The following is a 26,706-nucleotide window of genomic DNA, read 5'->3' as shown; positions in this document are numbered from 1 at the left end:
TCAAATTTCTAATACTCATTCATGACTCAACAAAAAAAATTTCCTAACTATTCTACCAAGTGTCATGGGAAATAGAGGTTAACTATTTCTATTTCTACAACTTAGAATCTTATCTAAAAAAAAAAAAAATCATTGTGGGAACAGAATTAAAATGCCTAACCTGAGGGTGTAAAGGCATTAACCACATGGTAAAACTTGAGAAGACAATTTCTAAGCAGTTGTGCAATAAACAAGAGGGCCAAAAAAGAAACAATTAAAAAAAAAAAAAAAGAAGAATTAAATCTTTGCTGATTATTCTGGTTTCAAGTTGATTCTAACTAATATTGATTATTATTATTAATCAATTATGTGATCTGTAACAAATTTCCAATTACTGACCTTACTGTTGGTTTTAGAAATATGATTTACTTAAGTAAGGATACAAACCATACCCTAAAGAAAGCATATAAATTCAGCAAAAAAATGCCCTGAATTTAATTAAGCACTACAAAGACATAAGTCAGGACGTATTTCCTATTAAAAAAACTGTATTTTGTAGGTCACCACTTATACTGAATAAGGATGCCAGATAATTGGTAGTAGTTTTTATGTGAATAATGCAAACAGATTATTTCCCAGTAGAATTCTTGTATAAGAATTTATAAAAATACTATTCTAGGGAGTTGTTAAGGTTAAAAGGTCATTAGAAGCAATATATTGATAATAAAATTGGAGTGGAGGTTAAAGGTTATTTAATGGTTAGTGGTCGAGGCTCTTCCACTAATGTTACTGGCTTGCTGTACTACCAAAACCACAGGGGAGAGAGAGATGCACCAGGCTTTGTGTGAAGGAAGTGGGGAAGGGTGGGGCCAGTGCAGCCAGATACCCATATCACAGCACTAAAGGACTGAATTCTGCCTGTAACCCAATCACTGACACCCACACAGCCATTTCCTGAACTTTAAAAAAAAAAAAAAAAAATCTGTTTCTCTCTTTGCAAATCAACAACTTTTACCTAGAAACTATTCAGCGGTGAACTCTGACTGATTTCAATCTGTAGTTCGTTGCAGAAAATATATCATTGTTTACCTGAGAGAATTGTTCGTGTACTAAGTTTAACTGCCAGGTTTCAGGAGGCTTGCTAGGTATTCGTTTTCAATGAGTCTGGCAGAAACAAATAATGAAAAATGAATGCCTGCTTGCTTAAAATTTACTGAGAACAATCTTGAAAAGAATGCAAATCACAACGACAAAATGTCCACCTGGCCACCAAAAGAAAGTCAGCCACTGAAGCCATGAAGTAAAACAGTTAATCAATTTGTTGCAAGAAATTCTGTAAAGTTTGGTACTGAGATCAGGCTTCAAGATCTAGAAATGTTTAAGTGTAGCATCTTCAGCTACAGAAAAAGACATACAACCTTTAATATTTGTAGTTCTCAGGAATTAAGTCAAAGGAACCTGCTAAATGACTCCCACAAAATTTGAAAACCACAATAATCTTCAGCAACATGTAGTCAACTGGATTCTGAGCTGGGCAATAAGATGTCCTATCCTGGCTACCACTAAGTAGCTAGCTGGCTAACCATGGTCAAAGAATTTAACATTGTGGATCTCAGGTACCCCATCTGTCAAATAAAAAGGTTCAATCAGCTGGTGCCTAATATTCCTTTCCTTTTAAATATTGTGATTCTATAAAGGAAGTACAAAATGTAAACTGTATAAAGGCCAGGGACAAAAAACTTGGTTTTGGTCCATGCAAACTGGTATAACCCATGAATTTTTTTTTCGGAGATAATAGTGAAGAGAGGACATTGGACTTGACATCAGCTCTGCTACTTCGGGGCTATGGGACACCCACCTTGTTAAAGGAAGTCACTCAACCTCTCTGCCAGAGCTCCATTATCCTCATCTGTGAGATGGGAATAATAAATCCCTGCCTCAGAGTTGCTGTGAAGATCAAATAAGATAAGATAGATACATCCTAAATCACACAGCTCCCTAGTTTTGTAAGGTACTGTCATTTTGCACCTAGCACCAATCCTTTATACAAAGTACACATTTACTGTATATTTGTGGAAGCCTATTCTGCAAAGAAAAAAAATTTACCAATCCCAAGTGCCTTCCTGAATGTTTTCAAATCAAAGATATTATATTAAATCATATTTGATATGCACAGAAGCAATATGGACTCTGACAAGAAAAGTGATCTGGAGCCAAAAGGCCTCCACTTAGGTCCTGCCCCTGAAGACCCTTCAATGCACGGTTGTCGGCATGTCACCTATCTGAGCCTCAGTAAAATGAAGATGCTGTTATCACTGCTAGTGCTCTCCCCAGCAGGCTCACCAAAGGCAAAGGACCTGTTCTTGGTTCTTCCTGCCCACAGAGCTGCTGAGAAAAGCACAATGAAAAAGACTGTGTGTGACCATATGAAGATGACTGCACAAAAGTAGTCTTAGCTTCCCCCAAATGCTTTCTCTAGCAATCTTTTTTTAGTTAAGGAAGTATTAAAGAAGCAAAATGTAAAAATCTTACTGTATCAAATAAACAGAAACACTAATTAAAAGGGTATATGTGGTCTAGGTTTTATACAGGTGGGCTATTTTATGCCTCCTCCCTACATAAGCACCTGACGGGTAGGAACTGTGTCAACACGATCTTAGCACACAGCTACTGCTGCTATCTGCCAACCACAGTATAATCAATAATACCTACTCATATCTGTACAGCATTTTACAGCTCACAATGGGTTGCATGTGATCATCTCATCTGAACCTCACAGCAGTCTAGTAAGTAGTACAAGTGTTATCTTTGTCATTTTACAATTAAACTGAGGCTCAGATGGTCAAATGAGTTATCCCAGGTCACAAAGATGGCAGAATAAGAACATGAACCCAAGTCTCTGAATCTCAGTCTATTACTATTTCCACTAACCCCTCAAAAATTTCTCTCAGAAATCAAGCTAGTCAGAGAAAAAGAGGCTGTAGAGCATTTTCATCAGATTTTTCTCAAACTATTTCATTAGATCCTTTAACGACTCAGTATCACTCTGTTTCCTCTACACAAAGGCTGATCCCTCTTTCATCAAATCAAGCTAAGATAACAAAGAAAATACCTTGACATTTCTCCCCAGGACCTAGTACAAAACTCTGGACACAGTAGGTAATTTATGAATGAATAAGTAAGGCTATTAAGAAGTATGGTATATAGATATATGAGTGTATTTGATATAAACTTCTTCACCCTAGCTCCTCTGATCATGAATAATAACAGTGAAAGGACCATCTCCCTTGACCCTTCTTAGTTCTTGGCATTATGTCATTCATAACTTTCAGTGATGCCAGAGAATGGTCACACATGGCACTACTCAAACTGTATGAATTTTTTAAAATTTGAAATATGCTTTGTCACCTTTTCTTTGATAAAAGTAAAATAAAAACAATGTTTCACCATTATCCATTGGTGGGTTTTTACATGGTGCCATTTCCTTGCTTAACTGCTTAATACATGTTTTGGCTGTAGACTTTAAGCAGAGACCATGACATCAAAGGAAATTACACCATCTCAAAGTTTGCTATTTGGAGTTCTCCAATATTCATTTCTCTCTCTTGTAAGATAATAAGTACTTGCATTATTTCAAATAACTATAACTATTTACTGTCCACTGAACAGGGAAAAGGAAGGATAAGTATACCCTTGAAAACTTAAAACTGTTATAAAGACTTAAGTTTCCTAAATTAAAAGATACATTTTTAATGGAATCTGATACAAAAGCCTACAAGATTCCTCAGAAGTAATTTGTCAAATCTGAAATTGTTGTTAAATATATATTTACAGATAGCTGAATAATGATTACCTGCTTAAGCAAAATGTCTGCATTTCAATCGCCTTAACAAAGTAGAGTCTAGGCAAGGCACCTGAGTATCGTAGACCAAGTTTTAAAACGATATATGTGCATTATAGTCCACAGGAGGCACTGAACTTTCATCAGAATATATTAGATTTGACATCCCAACCAATTACTATGCACTAAGGAGAATAGGATGTTCTAGTATTAAGAATATTTGCATTTATAAAAACCCATAAGCAAAGTGTCCCTCATGAGATCCCACTCTGGAATCTGCCTACTTCTAGTATGAGTTCTTGACTACTGAGAAACATATAAGACAAAAGATGTTGTGGATTCCACATCTACCTCTTACAAACAGAACATTTCAGCCACTACATCTACTATAAAAGGAAAATCAAAGGGAAATAAATCTACAAGTTTTCCTAGTATATCAATAATAAAACAATATTATGCTAGATTTAACAAAGCCTATTGTCTAAGCAGCTCACAGCACTCCACAGGATCACAGTAAGAAATAGCTTTAGAAGTAATGTAGTCTGGGAGACCAATACATTATTGGTAGAATTCTGAACTGATCCAACCATTCTGGAGAGCAATTTGGAGCTATGTCCAAAGGGCTATCAAACTGTATATACCCTTTGATTCAGCAGTGTCTCTATTAGGTCTGTATCCCAAAGAGATCATAAAAAAAGGAAAAGGACCCACATGTACAAAAATGTTTGTAACAGCCCTTTTTGTAAACTTTTTTGGAAACTGAAAAAAAAAAAAAAAAATGGATGCCCACCAGCTGGAGAATAGCTGAATAAGTTATGGTATATGAATGTAATAAAATGTTATTGTTCTATAAGAAATGATCAGGATGATTTCAGAAAGATTTGGAGAGACTTACATGAGCTGATACTAAGAGAAGTCAGCAGAAGCAAGAGAACATTGTACACAGCAACAAGATTATAGGATGATCAACTGTAATGGACTTGACTCTTGGCAAAATAAGGCAATTTAATGCAATTCCAATAGACTTTCTCTTTTTTTTTTCCTCTTTTGATCTAATTTTTCTTGTACAGCAGGATAAATGTAGAAATGTATTTAGAAGAATCACACATGTTTAACCTATACTGGATTAGTTGCCATTCTAGGAAAGAGGAGGAAGAAGGAAAATTTGGAACACAAAGTTTTACAAGGGTGAATATTTTAAATTATCTTTGCAATGCATTTTGAAAATTAAAAAGCTATTATTATTATTTAAAAGTAATGTAGTTCAACTGAACAGAGAAAAAAATTTACATTTACAGAAAAGGAAATTGAGGACTAAAAAGGTTAAAGTATTTTTTTACTTATGTTAGAGAACATCCTTGTGAGGTACGTAGGAATCGGGATATTCCTTCTATGGTGATATCATACATAAAAAATTACTGAGAAGAAAGAAGAAAATTGAAGCTTCCTGAATCCCAGACTTAAGCTAATTTTAATTAATTTAAACTGCCTCTCTTCATGAAATGAGTAAGAAGTTATAACATGTGATCAATGTGGAAAGGCCAAAATAATTTATCTAGTATAAGAAAGAGAATTTAATAATGAAGGTATAGGTCCCTTCTAAGTACTATTACAATCAATTCAATTCAAACATTTATTAATACTACACTATATATAATTAACTGTGCTAGATACTAAATATATGTAGATGAAAGTCAACAGAATTTCTGCTCTCAAGAAATTTGCAATCTAGGAAAAGAAAAAGAAGCATACTAATGATTAAGAGTTGTAATCATATAACTGAATAGAAGATATCCAAACAGAGCGAGAGATTCAAGAAAGGTTCAATGACACAAAATTGAGGAACTGGAACCTGTGGGGAAGAACAGAAAAGGTTTAATGGAACAGACCAGATAACTCTGGAACTGTCTTGAAGGAAGGGAAGAGGCAGAAATCTGAGGGGAAGATCGTTTCAGATTGAGGAACAGTATATGTAAAGGCCTGAGAGGCAGAAAAAATCCATACAAGCCTGGAAAATGCCTCCTACATTGGCTAGAATATGAGTGAGAAAGGGAATAGTGAATAAGGCAGGCAGGAGTCAGCTTATGAAGCATACTAAAGACCAGGCCAAGGAGTTTTTTGTATGGTATACAATAGGGAACCAATGGATGTTTTGAATTGGGAAGCACCATGGACCAAGGGATTGGAAAGGGAGAAAACAGGTAAAAAAGATTAGTTAGAAGGCTATTATAATCATCTAAAAGACAAAAAGCTGGAATTAAAGTTGAATGCAATAAGATAAAAATGCAAAAGAGGAAAAAGGCTTACAGGATATTAAGGATACAGAATTAGCTTGACATTGAGTAAAGAAAAGTCAGTGATAAATGAGCTATTGAGGTTGGGTGACTAACTAGAATGGTAGCGCAATTAACAGAAATAGGGAATTATAATGGTTATCTCTATTCAACCATTCCCTACTCATTTCATTATAACTGATTTTGAGCAACATTAAGGCTACTAAGTAACAAAACAATGTATGCAGATGCATGGAACAGTGTTAGAAATAAGTAAATATCAAATGATATTACAGTGGACCTTAACTAGGATGTTTTAATCAATGAATAAACATTTATCAAGTACTTGAATATGGTTGGGGCAATGTTATACTTATTTTTATATTTCTTATCAGGTCTACTTTACTCTAAACTCCTTGCTTTTGATGGCAAGTTATCCAATGGAAAGCATGGATACATGATACAGACAAGGCTGGAACTGGGGTATGGGAGGATGGAGAAGGAAGTACCTTCAAGAAGCATGACTCTCAGGGTAGTACTTTCTGACTGTGTGACCCTGGGCAAGTCACTTACCCCCAATTGCCTCAGCAAAAAAAAAAAAAAAAAAAAAAAAGCCCCCTAAAAACTGAGAATTGAGAAGGGAGCCAAGTATAGAGAAGAGCAGGTGATGAGAATGTAGCTAAAAAACCCAGCAGAGATGATGTTGAAATCATAGGGAGCTCTGTGAAAACTCTAGAGAGATAAGAATTTCAAGGACCTGAAATATGTTCAGTTCACTATCTAGACTGCTCGACTTTCCCACTAACTGCCCTATCTACTTGCGATGACACTGTTCTCGTGAGTTCCTGGCCAGGACTGCCATTCCTGAGGAAGATCAGCCAATGCTACAAATACAAACTTCACTCCCTTGAGAATAAAGATCATTTTGTTTTCTTGTATTTGTATCCCAACCTCTAGCCCAGGACCTGGAATGAGGTAAGCACTTACAAAATGTGCTTGTGTGCTCTCACTCTCTCTGTCTCTCCTCTTTCTCTTTCATTTTCAGATTTTTTGCATCTAATGCAGAGCCAAATGCTTAGTACGTATTTGCTCGGTAAGTATTAATGCCAGGTGGCATATTGAATGCCAAGCCTGGAGTCAATGAGAACTATTCTGAATTCAAATCCAGCCTCAGACACTTACTAGCTGTGTGATCCTGGGAAAGTCCTTTACCCATGTTTGCCTCAGTTTCCTCACCTATAAAATAAGCTGGAGAAGGAAGTGGCAAACCAACTTCAGTATCTTTGTCAATAAAACCCTAAAGAGAGTTACAATAAGTTAGGACACAACTGAAAATTGAACAATATTATTTGCATTGAATGCACACCTATAACATCCCTCACAAATTCAAACTATCTGAATATAGTACTAAACCCAGAATTAAGGAAAATAGTTGTCAAAAAACCTGAACAAAGTCAGAGCTGTAGATTTTCAATGATTTCTTCAATCACATATAACTCTTACCAAACTTCTTATACTGGTAAGTTCCATAAGGGTCTGGAATGTAGCATACCTTTTCTTTATTATTTCACAATATGAAGCCCAGTGTCTCACACAAAGGCAGCATTTAATATTTATTGATCAAGTGGTAGTATGATAAGATGGCAAGAGTTGTTATTGAGACATGAGACCTAAACTTGAGTACTAATACTGACACTTAACTAACTGAACAAATTATTTAACTACTTTTATGGGGTTTTTCTTATTCTAAAAAGTGGGGATAATGAAATATATATTACCTATCTCACAGTATTGTTGCAAGGACAGTGTTTTATAAGCTGAAAACACTATAAAAATATAAATTATTATTAGCTGAACTGAACTGTCTCCAAATAGCAAATTAAAGGCAGCAAAGCAGAAAAATGAGGTGGGGACTACCAGAAATGTGGACAATCACAGCATTGAACAGAAACAGCTGAAAAGCTTTATGATGTTATGAATCTGACTCCTAAAAATTACCAAGAACCATCAATAAAAAATGAAATTATACCCATTATCTTCCCTTTAAGAAGGAAAAATATTTAAGTAGTTCAGAAAAATTTCTACCCCAAATGGTTAAAAATAGGAGTAGAATTATGAGAGAAACAATCATGGCAAGCTAGCCTAGGCATTTCCTTAAATGGAGGTTCTAAGTAAAAATTCATTAAAGGGATAGAAGAAGGTGCAGCACAGAGACAGGGGCATTTCCATGGTGAGAAAGCTCCTAGTGGAGGGGGGAGGGGAGAAGAGAAGCCCTGAATTTCAGGAGCAGAGCTGGGAGAGAAAGAATGAGCATGGATGACTTGAGTGTAAGGGAGATGTGGAAAACCAAGAGATAAGTGACATGAAGAGGTCAAAGAAACTTCCATAGACTAATAGCCAATTATCACCTATATTCTTGGGGAAGTTTGGGTATCATCTTGTGTGGAAAAAAAGCTGGAGATGGAGAGCTCCCATTTGTACCTGAACAAGACTTCCCTCTTCAACAAACCAAGGTTTTACTCAAAGACCACTATGGAAGAGGAACCCACAACCTCTCAAGGAGGCCCATTACATTTCTGAACAGCTCAAATCATCAGAAAGTTTTTCTTTATACCAGAAGTGTACAAGATGTGCTTCTTTAACTCGCACCTGTTCCTCCTAGTTAGGCCCTTTGGAGATAAGCAAAAATGGTGCTATCCCCCTCATTAAATATGGAATCAGGGGAAACCTGAGGGGTCTGTGTGTTGCTCTCAATACTTGCTAGTCATATGGCGCTGGAGGAGGCTCATGTTGCATTTAATTGCCTCATACTCTACATAGTCTTGGAAACCTTGAAGTGCTATATGAATAACAGCTTTTATTATTTCATACCACAGGCCTTCTGATATACTAAAATACTGATCATATTCCTTTTCCAAGGATCTCCTTTAAAGGCAAAATCTTTGACTAATCTTTAGATGGCAGAGTCTTATGGTTCTTCACTATTTATTTCAGCCACCCTCCAACTTCCAAAAAAGAGGCCAGAACAGAACACATTACTTATAGAGTGTCTGCTTAGAGCAAAACATAGCAGGACATAAGATCCCTTAACATACAGACTAAGATCCCCTTCAAGGATCTGGTACACATTAACCTAAAAACAAATTTAAATATCTAGGTCAATTCCAGATAAACATCTATCTTTCCCAGCTCACACCCAAGTTTAGAAAATAAGCCATGACAGGGAGAATTTGGTCTCCCTGTCAACATACTTTCACAGCTACTGGGGCAAAGGAAGAAAAACTACTGGAGGTTTCTACTCTTTCCTCCCTATGCTACCTGAGCTAGCATGACAACAGCTATCCTCCACTGTAGCAAACAAGAAGATGTCTTGCTATAAATGAAAAGAGTGATTATCTGTCACATTCTAATGGCCAAGGGATGACATAGTAAAGCACTATTGAGGAAGAGGAGGAAGGAATTAGGGATCACCTACATGGTATTGTTATACCAATGATAATTAAAAGAGACTGACTTGCTGTTGTTGGAGAGTGGGGTGAGAGAGGAAAACTATGGAATTGGATTCTATTCTATTGACTGTGATCTTACAAGCAAATTGTGAGACCTATGCCCTCATAAAGTAAATCATGTTTTTAAACTGCTTTGCCCAGTACGAGGCAGGTAAAAGACAGTCTCTAAACAATCAACTAGCTGACAAATCTACTAAGAAAAGTTTCCCCTTTCTGCTTCTATGACAAATGTCACAGAGAATTCTGGGCATTCTGGGCTAGGAGGGACCTTCAAGGCCCGCTAGTAAAACCTCTACCTCAATATGAATCCTTTCTATAGAACCCAAACAAGCAGCCATTCAGCATTCTTTTGAAAACTGCCAGGAAAAGTGAACTTTCAGTAACAAAGAATTAATATGCTATATTTTGAAGGCATTATGAATTCAGAATTCTAGGGGAAACCCAACCCCATATGGCTGAAATAAAATTAAAACTTAACTGCAAATCCAAATAAAATAACCTCAGTTTGAACTTGCTCTTGGACTTCTCTGACGTTGGAATTAGAGAAGTTGAGTGAATAAGAAGAGACTTTAGTTTACTTTCCCTTTATTCCTGGAGTATGGAGAAGAATGGGCAAAACTGATGACAGAAAAAGGCATCATACTTACCACTGGGTGGCTTGGGTCGGGGAGGAACATTTTTCTTCGGTGGCAGAGCAGGAGTGTCCTGTTTACTTTTAAAAGGGTCCTCTGAGAATCCCACCCCTCCAAAAGAGGAGGTGAAAGGGTCAGAAGGGGTGGACTGCAGAAATGGAAATGAAAGGGAGATAGAGAAAAGCAATTCAAATAAAGATTATGAAGATCAATCATACACGTAATCAGTTCTTTACTGATCCCCTCTTATGGGAGACCCAGGCCATTGGGCTGAGTCTGTTTGTTGTTTCCACGTGGTTGTCATTCAAGGTTCCTAAAGGGGAGTAAGTCCTAGAAGCTTTTCCATATCTGTGCACTGTGCTGAGCACATAGTAAGGTCAAATAAATGTTGAATATTTGCTGTTGAATAATGAAAGGCTGAAGAGGCCTACTCAAACTCTACTGAAACTACTTGCTCTGAGGTACTAGCGTTATCTATATTGCCCATTTCAATGGTTATTTCTTGATTATTCTTTTCCGGGACCATCCAGTTCCTGACATAATCTGTGCCTGTAATTACCAAGTACTACTCTGGCCTTCCTCTTATCTGATTAACCATTTTTTCTCAGGACTGGGGGGCTCTTTTCTCTCACAAACAAGTGAGCACCACAGGGATTTATGAACAAGGCATTTATGAAAAGGAATTATTGTACCTGTCTTCAAGGAGATTACACTTTGAGAATTCCTGAATGAATCAGAATTATAACTTTGTTATGTGACAGGTCAGAGTTCAAAACAGCTGTTAAGGAAACCTTTACAATGCCGACATCAGACCCCCAGATCTCTGTTCAAAAATTTTCAATGGCTTCTCATAGCCTTGAGGATAAATTACAAACCCCTTGGCCTGCAATTCAATTGACTAATTCTGATCTCCTTTTCTAGCCCCACTTTACACAACTATCATGTTTGCTTGTTGGTTTTACCAGGTTTCTTGATATTTAAATGTCAACTTTTTGCTGTGGTATATTGCTAAGCTTTTCAAATGATATTTTAATACAACAAAATTTAGGATGAAATAGTTTAAAGTCACTTCCAGGTAGACATGGGAATATTCTATTCTGTCCCTTTCCAGAACTTTTCTATGATGTGGATAAGGGCACTAAAATTCTAAGTCTTTTGCTGTTTGATATAGATGTTCTTTTTAAAAATAAATGATAAGGGCAGCTAGTGAATAGAACAATGGCCCCGGAGTCAGGAGGACCTAAGTTTAAATCTGGTCTCAGACATTTGACACTTATTACCTGTATGAACCTGAGCAAGTCACTTAACCCCAACTGTCTTTCACCCACCCCTCCCCACCAAAAGGAGGAGGTCCTTTCCACAGACTGTCAACCAAAGATCTTCCCAATCTCTAAGATCTCTTGCCATTACAAGTTGTCTATCTCCTTATTGCAAGTTTTTCTTCTTTAAAAGTTGTCTTTATTATTAATTTAATTATTCAACAGACATTCATTCACAAGTACTTCTGCTAAATATGCTAAGGAACTATAGTAGGAATTACTTGCCAAGAAATAATTCTTAATCTAAAAGAATTTATAATCTGTTAAAAGAATGTACTATAGCTATTTATATGTGTGTTTTACAAGACAATGTATTAACTGACAATAAAGATTCGAGATCAAATTGTTCTCAAAGTTGAAAGGGAAGTTTTAATGTGAAGAAGTAGATGACAAATCATGGAAAACATCATGGAAGAGGTAGCATATGAGGAATTCGTATCTAAACTGGGCCTCAGAGGAAAAACGTTTGATATCATTTCAACTTGAGATCACCTAAATAAAAATGCTGTGTGCTGGAGTGCGAAGAGGGAGAAGTTGGTTGAAATGGAATACATAATATCCACAGAATAGCAGATATGCTAAGAATGTCTTTAGATAAAATATGGTCCTGATTACAAAGACAACAAGGAATCCAAGACCATATTCAGCAAAAGGAGATGCATATGCCCTAGGTATAGGTTATAAGGGAACATCCAAGTGGATATATATAAAGGGAGTATACATAGAAATGAGGAGGTATTTTCTTTTTATCTAGCTTTTCACAATCTCCCTAATTTGAAGTACTCTTTTCCCCTCAAATTTTCTTAAAGAAACTTATCTGACTTTCATTTTCCTACAATATTTTCATTCATATTATATTGACTTCTGCTCATGTCACAGACTCACAATGGCACCTGTTCTCAAGGAGCTTTCCTTTTATAACCTATTTTTAATCATACCCAGTATAGAGCATAATGATGTGAACGGGGCAAAGCTCTGATGAAGTTTAATAGAAAGAGCTATTTTCATCAGTTATTATTTAATTATTTTATATACATGTAGATATCCTATCAGTATCTAATACAGTGTTCTATCCAAAATAAGTGCTCAACAGAGATCAAATCAAGCTTCAATCTCAAAGAACTACAGACTTCTAGAACTGCCAGAAGGTTATCAAGGCCAAAAGGATCATTGCATTACTATTTCTAATTTAATCTAAGCCTAAAGTAAAGCTTCTAATTTTTAGAAGTTCCAAATCACACTGATTAGAGAAATGCAAATTAAGACAACTCTGAGATACCACTACACACCTGTCAGATTGGCTAAGATGACAGGAACAAATAACGATGAATGTTGGAGGGGATGTGGGAAAACTGGGACACTGATGCATTGTTGGTGGAGTTGTGAAAGAATCCGGCCATTTTGGAGAGTAGTTTGGAACTATGCCCAAAAAGTTATCAAACTGTGCATACCCTTTGATCCAGCAGTGCTACTACTGGGCTTATATTCCAAAGAGATCTTAAAGGAGGGAAAGGGACCTGTATGTGCCAAAATGTTTGCGGCAGCCCTCTTTGTAGTGGCTAGAAACTGGAAGATGAATGGATGTCCATCAATTGGAGAATGGTTGGGTAAATTATGGAATATTATTGCTCTGTAAGAAACGACCAGCAGGAGGAATACAGAGAGGCTTGGAGAGACTTACATGAACTAATGCTGAGTGAAATGAGCAGAACTAGGAGATCATTATACACTTCAACAATGATACTGTATGAGGATGTATTCTGATGGAAGTGGATATCTTCAACATAGAGAAGAGCTAATCCAATTCCAATTGATCAATGATGGACAGAATCAGCTACACCCAGAGAAGGAACACTGGGAAATGAGTGTAAACTGTGAGCTTTTTTTGTTTTTCTCCCCAGGTTATTTTTACCTTCCGAATCCAATCCTTCCTTTGCAACAACAACAACAAAATTTGGTTCTGCACATATATATTGTACCTAGGATATACTATAACATATTTAATATGTATGGGAATGCCTGCCATCTAGGGGAGGGGGTGGAGGGAAGGAGGGGAAAAATTTAGAACAGAAGGGAGTACAAGGGATAATGTTGTAAAAAAAATTACCTATGCATATGTACTGTCAAAAAAATGTTATAATTGAGTCAAGAATTGAAAATTGAAAAATACAACCAGGCTAAGTAATGCAATTGATTCTTTCATACATCACTCAACAAAGTTAATAGGCATTTATTATGTGCAAGGCATGTTTCCACTTTGTTTTAACAAATTCATGTGACAAAAAAATAGTGGGGAAATTGGAAAGCAGTTTGACAAAAACTGGGTTTAGATTAGCATCTTACACTACATGCCTCAAGAACTTCCAAATGGATAAAGAATACATTATCAAAAAAATTTAGGAAACTTGGAGGAACTTTCACAACTATGGCTGACAAAAAATTATTTTTTATAAATATGTTAGGTTCTTACTAAGTGCTAAGTCAGTACTTAACAATTCTCTAGTTCAGGCCTTTACTGGGAGTTTAACCCCTATGAACTCCTGGGGAGGAGCTTGCATGCTTAGGAGAAGCAAGTTCATTGGTTGAAGTAATTTTTCCCAGAAGCCCTTGCGTTATCCCATGCCCATTCTCTGGGAGGATAAAATGGGGGCGGCACTTGAGAGAAAGGGAGTCAGTCTCTTGTCTGGGCCAGACTTGAGGCGGCTCTCTGGAGGAAGAAGTCTCTCCTCTAGACCAGAGAGTGATCGGCAGTTTCTGGAGAAAACACATTACATATTGGTGCCCAACGTCGGGCAAGGACTTTTGCTTATCCTGACAAGGACTTATTCTGAGCCCTTCAGAGGAGAAAGACCAGACCATGGCATGGAACAGGGATAGACACGATCCAGATTCCAGTGGGAAAGCCTCCAATCCAGATCTCAGTCTCTCTGACTCAGAACCGTGAGTAACAAGGAAACTCTGTTAAAGATTAAGTGAGTGTTCTAATAGATAAATAAGGAACTTAACTTGTTAAGGGCTAAACCAGCAATCTCTTATAGTGAAATGGGGCAAACGCCTTCTGTTCAAGGAAAATGTTTAGAGGGCATCATCAAGGTTATGAAAAGCCAAGGCTTGATTATAATTTTGGAGGAGATTACTGAACTTTTAAGAACTGTGAAGGTCATATGTCCTTGTTTTTCTCTGGAAGAATTGGATCTAGATGAATGGGAATTAGTAGGAAAGAAATTAGGTGAACACTACAATTCCAGACCAAACTCAATTTCCAAAGATACACTTCATACCTACAATTTAATCCAAGTGGCTTTAAAAATTGTTATTCTAAAGGAAGAGAAGGAGGAGCATGGGGAGGTGTCAACTAAACTAAGTGAAAAGGATGAATCAGATAACAGTGAAGTTAAGTACAATTCTGAGCAACAGGAGCATTTCCCATCTTCTCCCTCAATTAACCCTTCAGGGGTGGAGCAAGGAGGAGGAGGGGAAGAGGCAGAAACAAACAGAATTGCCTGTGAAGCAGCCTAAGCCTATGACAAGATTAGAAAACGCATTGGTTAAAGCTAAGAGAGAAGGACAGGATATAAGTGATTTTATACATGCATATCCTGTGATTGAAGAGATTGACTCTGTAGGTCAAAAAAGGAGAAGATATGCACCTTCAGATTTGAATAAAATTAAAGATTTGAAAAAAGGTTGTACCCTTTATGGGGCTACATCAGCTTATGTCAAAATGTTACTAGATGGTTTGTCTTATGAAGTCCTAACCCCGCATGATTAGAAATCCATAGCAAGGACATGTCTAGAACCTGGACAAAATTTGTTATGGCTTGCGGAGTTTCATGAATTATGTAAAATCCAAGTCAGATGCAATTTGGAAATAGGAGTTAACACACAATTCACACTGAGCACTTAGCTGGTGAAGATCGGTATGGAGAGAATTCAGAACAGATTAATTATACCATGACAATATATGAACAAATGGCTAAGGCTGCAATAAAAGCTTGGAGTGTCCTCCCTGGACAGAAAGATCGTGGAGAGGCTTTCACTAAAATAGAGCAAGGTCCCAATGAACCTTTTGCAGATTTTGTGGGACGTCTGCAAACTGCTGTCAAAAGAACTATTGGAGAAAATTCAGCTACAGAAATAATGACCAGACATCTGGCTAAGGAAAATGCCAATGAGATTTGCAAAAGAATTATATGGGGATTAGACAAAGATGCTCCTTTAGAGGAGATCATAAGACACTGTGCTACAGTGGGAACAAACGCTTTTTACACCCGGACTATGATGAACGTGGAAAGACAGGGTCCCTCTTGGTAAAGGACTTCTAGAGAAACTCGGCGATGTTTTCAATGTGGAAAAATTGGACATCTAAGAGCTCAGTGTAGGTATGGAGATAGAGTGAGAAGACAGGGTGAAAGAAGACCTAAAACCCCATGTTCAAAATGCAACAGAAGACTCCATTGGGCATCAGAGTGTAGAATAATTCAGGGAAATGGGATGAGGGGCCCAGGTCCAGGGCCCCAGGCAAAAAAGACTTGAGGCATGATGGCAGCTGAGGTTACACCCAAAGGGCCTTTAGAAGGTCAGGACTCTGATGTGATCTATCATCCGAAAAGCAATCAAATGGAAGAAAGGGATTACCTGATCAGTCAGCCAAAAGGCAATCAGATTGCAAAAATGGATTACACTTAGGGAGAATACAGGCCCTTTAAACCAACAGGGCTGTATCCAGTGCAAATGACTCCAATGTAATTGCCAGATGATGAGAAGAGATTTAGAAAGTGGTAAATAGAAGGAAATTAGAGAGAGGGTTTGCTTGTATTTCTTCAGCAGGAGAAGGAATCAGACTGTGATTTCAATTATCTTCTCTATTCAGATGATTCTCGGGTCTACTTATCAAGCCCTAAACTCTCTCCAGATTTTCAAACTTCAATTGCTATTAAGCATCTCTCACTGGATATCCCATAGATATCTTAAACTCAATATGTTTTAAACTTCATTCATTGATCATTATATACTTCAACAACAATACTGTATGATGATCAATTCTGATGGATGTGGCCCTCTTCAACAGTGAGATGAAACAAATCAGTTCCAATAGACCAGTAATGAATTGAACCAGCTACACCCAGCGAAAGAACTCTGAAAAATGGGTGTGAACCACTACATAGAATCCCCAATCCCTCTATTTTTGTCCGCCTGCATTTTTTATTTTTTTCACAGGTTAATGGTACACTATTTCAAAGTCCGATTCTTCTTGTGCAGCAATATATGTGTTTAACATATACTTTAACATATTTGACATGTATTGGTCAACCTGCCATCTGGGGGAGGGGGTGGAAGGAAGGAGGGGAAAAGTTGGAACAAAAGGTTTTGCAACTGTCAATGCTGAAAAATTACTCATGCATATATCTTGTAAATAAAAAGCTATAATTTAAAATTTTTTAAAAAAATAAACTTTACTCATTATCTTTCCCTCAAAATCCTTACATCTTCCTAACTTCCCTATTACCACTGAATGCATTATCATCTTCCCAGTTACTCAGACTCATAACCTAAGGGTCAATCTCAACACCAAACTTTGCCATTCCCCATATCCGAGCTGCCATCAAGTCTTATTATTTCTCCCTTCACTGTACCTCTTATATTTGCCCTTTTCTCTCTTCTACCACTGCCATCAGTCTGGTACAGGCCCTCTTCATTTGACACTTGGACTACAATAGCCAGCTGATTAGTCCTGCTTCAAATGGCTACCATTCAGTTGTCAGCCTGAACTTCCTAAAGCACAGGTCTGATCCTGTCATCCCTCAATTAAATAAACTCTAGTGGCTCCTTAAAGGTTCAAATATAAAATCTTTCTTGTAACTTGAAGTTCTTCATAACCTAGCTCCTTCCTACCTTTCCTCTTTTCTACCTTTAGCAGGCACTGTTTTTTGATTTTCTTTGTGATAGTCCCTGGCACATAGTAGACACAATCTTTACTGATTTATTCCCCTTCAGTATTCCACAGTCCAATGACACTGGCCTCTTTGCATACAGTATTCTATCTCTCAAATCCAAGTGGCTGTCCTTTAAATCTAAAATGCTTTCCCTCCACATCTGCACCCAGATTCCTCTAGATTCCTTCACATCTCCAAATCCCTTCTTCTGCAAGGCTTTCTAAGCCCTCATAAACTCAGTACCTTCTCTCTGTTGATTATTTCCATTTGATCCTGTATATATCTTACTTTTATGTAGTTGTTTATATGTTGTCTCCTTCATTAAACTAGAATTCCTTGAGGACTGGAACTATGTTTTTGCCTTTCTCTGTATCCTGGACACTTAACACACTGTCTGGTACAGAGTAGCTGATTAATAAGTGTTTGTTGTCTTGACTTGGTAGAAAATCAGTAGAGAAAGAAACAGAAGTGATATCTGAAAAGAGCAGAATATTTCAAACTCAAATAGAAACAAGGGGCCAATAAGCCATATAAACTAACTTAGAAAACCATATAACATTGTCTACATTCTACTATATTGTTATTTATTATGTTAAATATTGGCAATAACATTTTTATTTGGCTTGCAGTCACTTGAGAATGCTGAGGCAACATACCACAGAGGTTTGACACCTATGTTCTAAATGAAGCTTTTCCTGATCTCCCTGCACTCCACAAACAAGCCATTAATGCATTCCCTTTCCAAGCAGCTGTATATATTTTGTGAATATTTTACATAAATTTAAATGTGTCCATTTTGTCTTCCCCAACAGAATGCAGGCCCAGAGATTAATTTTTTTCTGGGCCTTCCCAGGGCTGAGCTTAGTAATTAGCACAAAATTGGTGCTTAATATATCTTGATTGAATGTTTCTTATATAACTATTCATCTTGGCTATTAGCTCCCTATTGGCCATTTTTATTATGTCCTATCCAATCTACCATCATTCTTATTGGCAGAGAAAACAAGAAAAAAAGGAGTAGTGTACCTCAGCTTTCTTTCTATCCTCAGTTGACTTCACCCATCTGTAATGAGCAAAGGTCCTATCCCTTCTAATTCATTTTTTCCTAACAAATTTTATTTATTTTTGTAAATGCCAATGTTACATATTTTATTTTTAATCAAGTACTTCTTTGAAATCTCATAAATCCATGACTGACAGAAATAAGATATTAGGCATGAAATGAGAATATAAAATACATGATAAGTAGAAAGGCAATCAGTGCTTCAGTCTAGCTAGATGACCATAAACTGATGAAATACCCTTCAAAACAAAAATGCTCCAAGTCATTATTAATCAGAGAAATGCAAATAAAGACAACTCTGAGATACCACTACACACCTGTCAGATTGGCTAGAATGATAGGGAAAAATAATGACAAATGTTGGAGGGGATATGGGAAAACTAGGATATTGATACATTGTTGGTGGAATTGTGAATACATCCAGCCATTCTGGAGAGTAGTTTGGAACGATGCTCAAAGTTATCAAACTGTGCATACCCTTTGATTCAGCAGTGTTACTATATGGCTTATATCTCAAAGAGATTTTAAAAAAGGGAAAGGGGTCTGTATGTGCAAGAATGTTTGTGGCAGCCCTCTTTGTAGTGGCCAGAAACTGGAAACTGAATGGATACCCCTCATCTGGAGAATGGCTGAATAAATTGTGGTACATGAATGTTATGGAATATTATTGTTCTATAAGAATGATCAGCAGGATGATTTCAGAAAGCCCTGGAGAGACTTACAGGAACTGATGCTGAGTGAAATGAGCAGGACCAGGAGGTCATTGTATATTTCAACAACAACACTGTATGGTGATCAATTCTGATGGACATGGCTCTCTTCAACAATGAGATGAACCAAATCAGTTCCAATAGACCAGTAATGAATTGAACCAGCTACACACAGAGAAAGAACTCTGAGAAATGAGTGTGAACCACTACATAGAATCCCCAATCCCTCTATTTTTGTCCGCCTGCATTTTTGATTTCCTTCACAGTTTAATTGTACACTTATTCAAAGTCTGATTCTTCTAGTGTAGCAAAATAAGTATATGGACATGTATACATATATTGTATTTAACATATACTTTAACATATCTAACATGTATTGTTCTACCTGCCATCTGGGGGAGGGGGTGGAGGGAAAAAGTTGGAACAAAAGGTTTTGCAACTATCAATGCTGAAAAATTACCCATGCATATATCTTGTAAATAAAAAGCTATAACCAAAAAAAAAAAAAAAAAAAAAAAAAAAAAAAAAAAAATGAAGAAAAAAAAAAGAAAATACCCTTCAAAACATCTCTTTTCCTCCTTTTAAAAACATATGATTCAAGTGATTTTTATTTCAGCTTGTAAACAATAAGTCAAACTGGACAATGAGGTAACCTATATATTACATAGGATTAATTAAAAAACAACAGATAAAACAGTATTAAAGACAAATGGGGGGGCACCTAGGTGGTGCAGTGGATAAAACACCAGCCCAGAAGTCAGGAGGACCTGAGTTCAAATTTGGTCTTAGATATTCCCTAGCTGTGTGACCCTGGGCAAGTCACTTAACTCCAATTGCCTCAGGGCCCCCGGGGGAGGGGGGGTAAAGACAAATAGAAATCCGTGTTCATTTTGGCATTTAATATGGTTATAGCTGTCATCATAAAGCATCACAAACTAATTAAAGCCAGGCTGATGGTGGCTGTCAATAATTGTTTTAAAAAAAAAAAAAAAAAAAAAAAAGGAGTTCAAGAGATAGCCCAATACAATTATTTTACAGCTGGTAAGTCTGAAATATGCTAAGCAACATAGATCAACTCTTTTTTCTGGTACAATATTAAATTCTAACCTCATTTAAAGCCCAAATATTCATAGATCAACCTCTTCCTACAATTCAACAATTATGACACAGCTAATACAACCACCATATCTTCAAAGAGATTGTTGATAGATGTATAAGAGAGAATTGGATGTTCTCCACAAGGTGCTTTCTAAAACAAATAAATCTCATTAAGACATCTAGAAAATTAAAGTCAGTGCATTTACACATGTACATACTTTCCTAGTTTTTATAAACAAAGGGGAAATACACATACATTTTTCATTTTAATTAATATTTTCCCCAGTTACATTTGAAACAATTTTTACTTGTTTTTAAAACTTTTGAGTTCCAGGTATTTTCCCTTAATCCCACTCCAATCCCCATCAAGAAACCACATTACACACATATATTTTTATGACTACTTTAATACTTAATGAGATTTCCCATGTCCTTTATAATTCATCTTACAGTGAATGTTACAAAGTCTACTAACACTTAGGGGTCTTTATTTACAAAACTAAATAAATACAACTAGCAGTAAGTAACTTAGGGATTGCACTGGTACAAAATAAACTTCAGCCACAATAAGAAAAAGGAAAAAGACTAGCAATTAAAATATCACCTGTTTAAAGAACTGAAGCTATTAACATGCCAGGCAAATCAAGCAAAAAGATCATTCCTTGATCTCCTTCCCTACATTGCACTCAAAAAAAGAACACAACTCCATTCCTCTGGGATATGCAGGTATCTACTGTTCTTTTAGTTTCAGCTGTCAATTATAAAAAGAATCAAGCAAATTCTTCTAGTAAAGACATAAATTCAGTTATAAAAAGATTGTCTTGATATGTAGCCATTTATCTCTTTGTAGGATTGAGAGGATAGGAGTGCACCTTTCTTGTGTTTTACTGTCATTGAAATAGTGCTTGAAGTATCCCATTTGAGGTACAAGGGAGGACAAGAAACAATCTCTCCTGGGGACCACAGCCCTGCCTTTGGCATTAGTCCATGTAAATAGCTATTTCTTCTGTAGGGCATTCCAGCGCTGTTTTTCTTTCATAAACCATTTCTGGTAGTTGAGTTTGGAATTACCTAACATACATTTTAAAATCCTTTCTGTGGTTCTTTGCTTTCTCTACCAACCCCAATTCCCTCTGGGCTTCAGCACTGTTGCCATTCCCCATGGACCCCACTTTTTAAATTTTCCTTGACTTTGTTTCCACTTTTTATTCATCTTATTTAAAATCTAAAGTGGGTTGGTGAGTTGCCAGGAGAACTTCCATCAATCTCTCTGGGAAACTTTTTTTTTTCTTCACATAAGAATAATTTTTCTTTGTACCTTTATAACTTCTCATCTCTCTTGGACTAATTTCCCCTGGAGCAGTTTTTAAGATCCTAACTATTCTTCTTCTAAACTCTTTTGAAATAAGCTCTCTCAGGATCTAGAATACATGTCATACTACTCCCAGCTTCCTTTTTCAAGAAGTAATAATTACAATAGCATTAATGATATCAGTATCAACATTTATACTTTAATAGATAACATCTAATAAATTCTTGTTGACTGCTGATTTACTGACAGAATATGAATCAAGTGTATGACATGGAAGGCAAAAATGCTAATGTTTAAGAAAGCTATACTTTGAGAAAAATGACATTCCAAACAGGGGACGCCATAGGGCCATTATATTCTGCCCTCATCAGAGCACATCTGGAGTACATATTCTATTCCAGACACAACATTTTAAAGAGAGACACTAGAGGATATATACAAGAGGACACCATGATAACATATTCTAAAGATGTACCTGAAATGTTTAGTCTGACAAAGAAAAGACTTAGAGAAAGCATGCTGTCTTCAAGTATCTTAAAAGCTATTAAGACTTGCTCTGCTTGGCTCAAGAAAGCTGTGCTAATAGCAACAGAAGACTGGGGAGGGCAGTACCATGTTACTCAGCTCTGATATGATCCTATTTGGAGGCTCATCTTCAGTTTGAGACATATTTTAAGAAGGACAATGATAAACTGAACAACAATCAGAAGAGACCCTGTAATCATGTAATAGAAGGGCTGAGGAAATATTTAGGAACTGGAGGAGATTCAAAAGCACGATGACATTTACCTTCAAATATTTGAATATATATTCTATAGTAGAGGGATTAGACTTTGCTTGGCCCCACTGAGCTGATCTGGAAGCAATGGATAGTAGTTGCTAAAAAGCAAATTTAGGCTTAAAGTGAAGAAAAACTTGCTAAAAATGCTATGGACTGCCTTAGGAGGATTCCATTAGGATTCTACCTCACTAGAGATATTCAAGGTAAATACCCATTTGCTAGGGATATCAGAAAAGAAATTATTCAGTGAAGGGTTTTAACTAGATGGTTTGTGAGGTTCAGCATCTAGATTCTGTTTTTTCTATGTTTTCATCTTTGAATTGCCCAAGATTAAGCCTTTACTATAACAGGTGTTTAAAAACAGGTAAATGAACTTAATAGAAAATCAGGAGCAAAAGAACATGGCTGCAACATGAAAGTTGAAGCTTTGACTATCATGCAATTAGGAATAAATGGAATAGTGGAAACAAAACATCAACATGTTGGAAATTAAATTTTCCATTAAACTGTCCAACTTTTCCCAGTTGAACACAATCCCACGTTTGAACAGGAAGTGTGACTTTTTTTTAAAAATCACAAATGCGCATTTGTCCTCTAATCACTATTGTGAAAAACAAAGAGAGAGAAAAGAAAGTTTGAAATGGGATTGAACTTCAAAAAATGAAAATGTCATTTTTAAAAATTATTTTTTTAATACCCAGAACAGTTAACTTGTTACAGTAAAAAAGGATACTGGAGGGGGATCTAGGTGGCACAGTGGATAGAGCACCAACCCTGAAGTCAGGAGGACCTGAGTTCAAATCTGGCCTCAGACACTTAACACTTCCTAGATGTGTGACCCTGGGCAAGTAACCCCAATTGCCTCAGGGGGGAAAAAAAGAAAAAAAGATATTGGAATGGAAATCAAGAGAATCAGAAGAAGGAATCTTAGTTAGCAAAGTATGACTTTCAATCCCTTAAAAGAACTTTTTCTGTAAAATCTCATACTTGAACTTTTGAAATAAAGGATATTTCCCTCAAAGAGATGCTAACTTCAGTTGTACCACTTAGACAAGTCACTCAAGTGCTTTGGGTCCCAATTTCCTCATTTCATTGAAAAAATAAAGAGGTCAGACTAGATGTTTACTAAGGTTTCTTTAAGCTCTAAATCCCTATGACTCTACTTCTACAGTCACGGTGGAGAGTCTCCATACAGAGCAAGTGCACTTTGAAAATAACATTTTTTAAAAGGCTGATTCTTTGAAACTGCTGCCACCAAGTGGCAGAAATTCTTAAAATCAACCCTTGCAAGGGAAAAGGTATAATTTATGCAGAAAGAACTTTCTGACTTAAATTGCAATTCAATGTTTCTCTGTAATAGTGACCAGTTTAAGTAAGTTAGAATCTGACTACATACCAGGTATAATCAATGCTCTCATTTGTTTTACTTAATTGCATATATATCAGAAAGGAGAAATCTTTTGAAGTAGAATTCATCACAGGGAAAGAGATAAAGAGGCCTTAAAAACAACAACAGTAAAAACTTTTAAAATGCCAAGAATAAATTTCTAATTTGCTCTTCTCTCCTCAGAGCATATAGACTCTATAATAAAATGCAGAGTTAGAAAGGTTTTCAGAATACCCTCTACTACTTGCTTAAATCAGGAAATCTGGGCTACTAATGTTTTCAACTGCAACCTGCTTTTTATCAGTGGAGATCTGCCTCTGGGAAAAGACAACTAAATATATCAAAGTTTAAAGGGGGAAAATGTTATTTCCTTGTTCTGTTTATTGGATTTTTCTAAACTTGGAGTCATAGAATAATTTCAATTTCAGGATAAAAGATTTTTCTTTTTTCACATATGGAAAAGACCTAAAGCATATCCTTTTGTTTCTCTGCCAATCTGTATAAAAGGCTTTTCTTTTCTTCTTTAGTGATGATTTTCTACCAGACAACCTATTGCAGGTATTTGCTTATCTAAAAAATACAGGCTTTCTTGGAAATAATCAGCCACAATCACACCTCAGATTATAGCCACAAGAGACAATACACATACCTGCTTTTGTTCCAATAGCTACCTACCATAACTTAGTATAGAGGCACAAACAAGTTCAAAGTATTTCATGGAGGCTTCTGCACAATGGAGAGGGGCTTAGAACAGAATAGTTACCATGACAGTTGTCAGGCATGTTGACTGTCTCCAAACATCAGGATCAGCATTATCAAAGTTGATCACTAAATCTGGGATTTTAATAGAACTAATGAATAATTTATTCAAATAGGTTCTGATAGAAATTGAATATGTGAAGCCCAGTTCTTAGTTTTCTCTAGTTATAAAAAGGAAATCATGATGTAAATAATAGCTCTGTGAACACCAGGAATGGTACTTAAGGCTCCTCCCAAAACACATGGCTCTGCATACTGCCTATACCAAAAGCATGTCTGTTGGAATGTAGAACTTACAGAGGCTAAGATGTGTTAATAAGAGTGGCTGTGGAATTTCCACATACAAGTTCATTAGTAGCAACAATAACAACTCAACTTAATTAGGCTGTTTTGTAGGTAACAAAGGAATTTCGTCACAGGTTTTAATATTTCTACTTTAGAAAAGGAAAAACAAACTTTTAGAAGAAGAAACTGACCAGTCTGTGATGGCATGGCTTTGTGACTAGCAGAACCAGTATTTCCATGCCCTTTGCAAACTTGTCTTATTAAAACCAACAACTACTTCATCTGTTAATAAAAAACTAGAGGGGGCAGCTAGTTGGCACAGTGGATAGAGCACCAGGAGGACCCAAGTTCAAATCTGGTCTCAGACACTTAACACTTCCTACCTGTGTGACCCTGGGCAAGTCACTTAACCCCAGCCTCAGGGGGGGGGGGGGGAAAAGAAAGAAAGAAAGAAAGAAAGAAAGAAAAATGAATAAAAGACAAGAGAATCTTTCCATCCAGGTTGGTTCAAGTATATTATGATTTTGCTTAGAGGAAAAAATACAGATTAGATGATTTCCAGTGGTCCTGTCTAGAGAGAAATGTTTCTCTCAACATTTATTACACTTCGTTGACAAGATTTTGACTTTTAGAAAAATATAAAATTAAAAATTATATAATTGTATCCCACATATTAAATCAATGAGAGAACAGAACTATTTTAGAGAAGAAAAGATGCTCCACTGAGCTGAGTTTACCTTTGACATCTGGCTGAAGTCCGCAAAGCCCTCACTACTACTGAAGGCACCACTTCCAAAGGGGTCTAAGGTTCCAAAAGGATCTGTAAGTTGTACCAAGAAAACAATTTTGTATATCTGTAAAATTTCTTCTGAGAAAAATTGAAAACCACAAGCTTTCTATCCTAAATATTCCACAAAGAAAGATAATTAGATTCTAGTTATATTTATGTGCTCCTTATAACAAATTTAAAAAGCAGTTCTTGAAGAACAGTCTGAAAATGTCTACTTTAGTTAATCCATAACAGGTACCCCTTAAATATGGCTTTTAGCTATATCACAAGATTCTAGAAAAAAAATCTGCATTTCAAACAAATCATAACTGCATTTAATTTTTTTTAACTATATATTTTCTGCAAAGACTTAATTGACCATACTGAAAAATACAAACCATACTGGAAAAAAGGGTAAAAGAGAAACTAAAGAACAAACTTTTATCCATAAGATATGGCCTGAAAGTTATTTAATGCCTTTTAGGTCTCTTTACTTGGTAGTACTACTGGTCATGAATAATATGCCACAGTGATGTTCACACACATTATTTCCCTTTACGAACAAACTGAACCTAGCTCTTGGGCAGCTAAGTTCCCAAAAGTAAAGAGGACTATTTAAAGAATCATTTTTGGGGCAGCTAGTTGGTGAAGTGGCTAGAGCACCAGCCCTGAAGTCAGGAGGATCTGAGTTCAAATCTGACCTCAGATGCTTAACACTTCCTAGCTGTGTGACCCTGGGCAAGTCACTTAGCCCCAATTGTGGGGGGGGGGGGTGGTCAGCGAGGGCGGGGGGATCCTTTTTATTATTTTCTGCAGTTTCCACACTATAAAGTTGTCCAAGCCCTTCACCAATAACAATACTAACTTCTCATTCAATCAAACTCTGGACTTTCTGAAGAAAAGGAACTGAGGTAGCTAGGAGAAAAAGTCTTGGCAGGTCCAACAACATGCCTGAAGCACAAGAAGGGGGAAAAAAAATCTTATTACTATATTCTCAATAGCATATTTTCTTTTTGAAATCTGCTGTTTCTAATTGATAGGTATAATCAGATA

The 26,706-nt window shown here is 36.5% G+C and overlaps 1 protein-coding gene across 9 annotated transcripts in view; it reads right to left on the bottom strand.

Moving 5' to 3' along the window:
- EPS15L1 (epidermal growth factor receptor pathway substrate 15 like 1) overlaps positions 1-26,706 on the bottom strand; it is a 111,479-nt gene that overhangs the window by 20,149 nt on the left and 64,624 nt on the right. For 6 of the 9 annotated variants that reach the window (XM_074306090.1, XM_074306107.1, XM_074306081.1 and 3 more), the window contains 2 exons: positions 25,622-25,704; positions 10,250-10,382 (listed from right to left, as the gene is read on the bottom strand). In XM_074306090.1, coding sequence (XP_074162191.1) covers positions 10,250-10,382; positions 25,622-25,704 — 216 coding nt within the window. The remainder of the gene's footprint in view (positions 1-10,249; positions 10,383-25,621; positions 25,705-26,706) is intronic. The other 3 variants (XR_012488570.1, XM_074306118.1, XM_074306152.1) reach the window with 1 other exon arrangement.

Source organism: Sminthopsis crassicaudata, chromosome 1, assembly GCF_048593235.1.
Source record: "Sminthopsis crassicaudata isolate SCR6 chromosome 1, ASM4859323v1, whole genome shotgun sequence".
Taxonomy (NCBI): Eukaryota; Metazoa; Chordata; class Mammalia; order Dasyuromorphia; family Dasyuridae; genus Sminthopsis; species Sminthopsis crassicaudata.
Note: the sequence above shows the minus strand (reverse complement) of the source record. Positions and strands in the feature narration are given on the sequence as shown.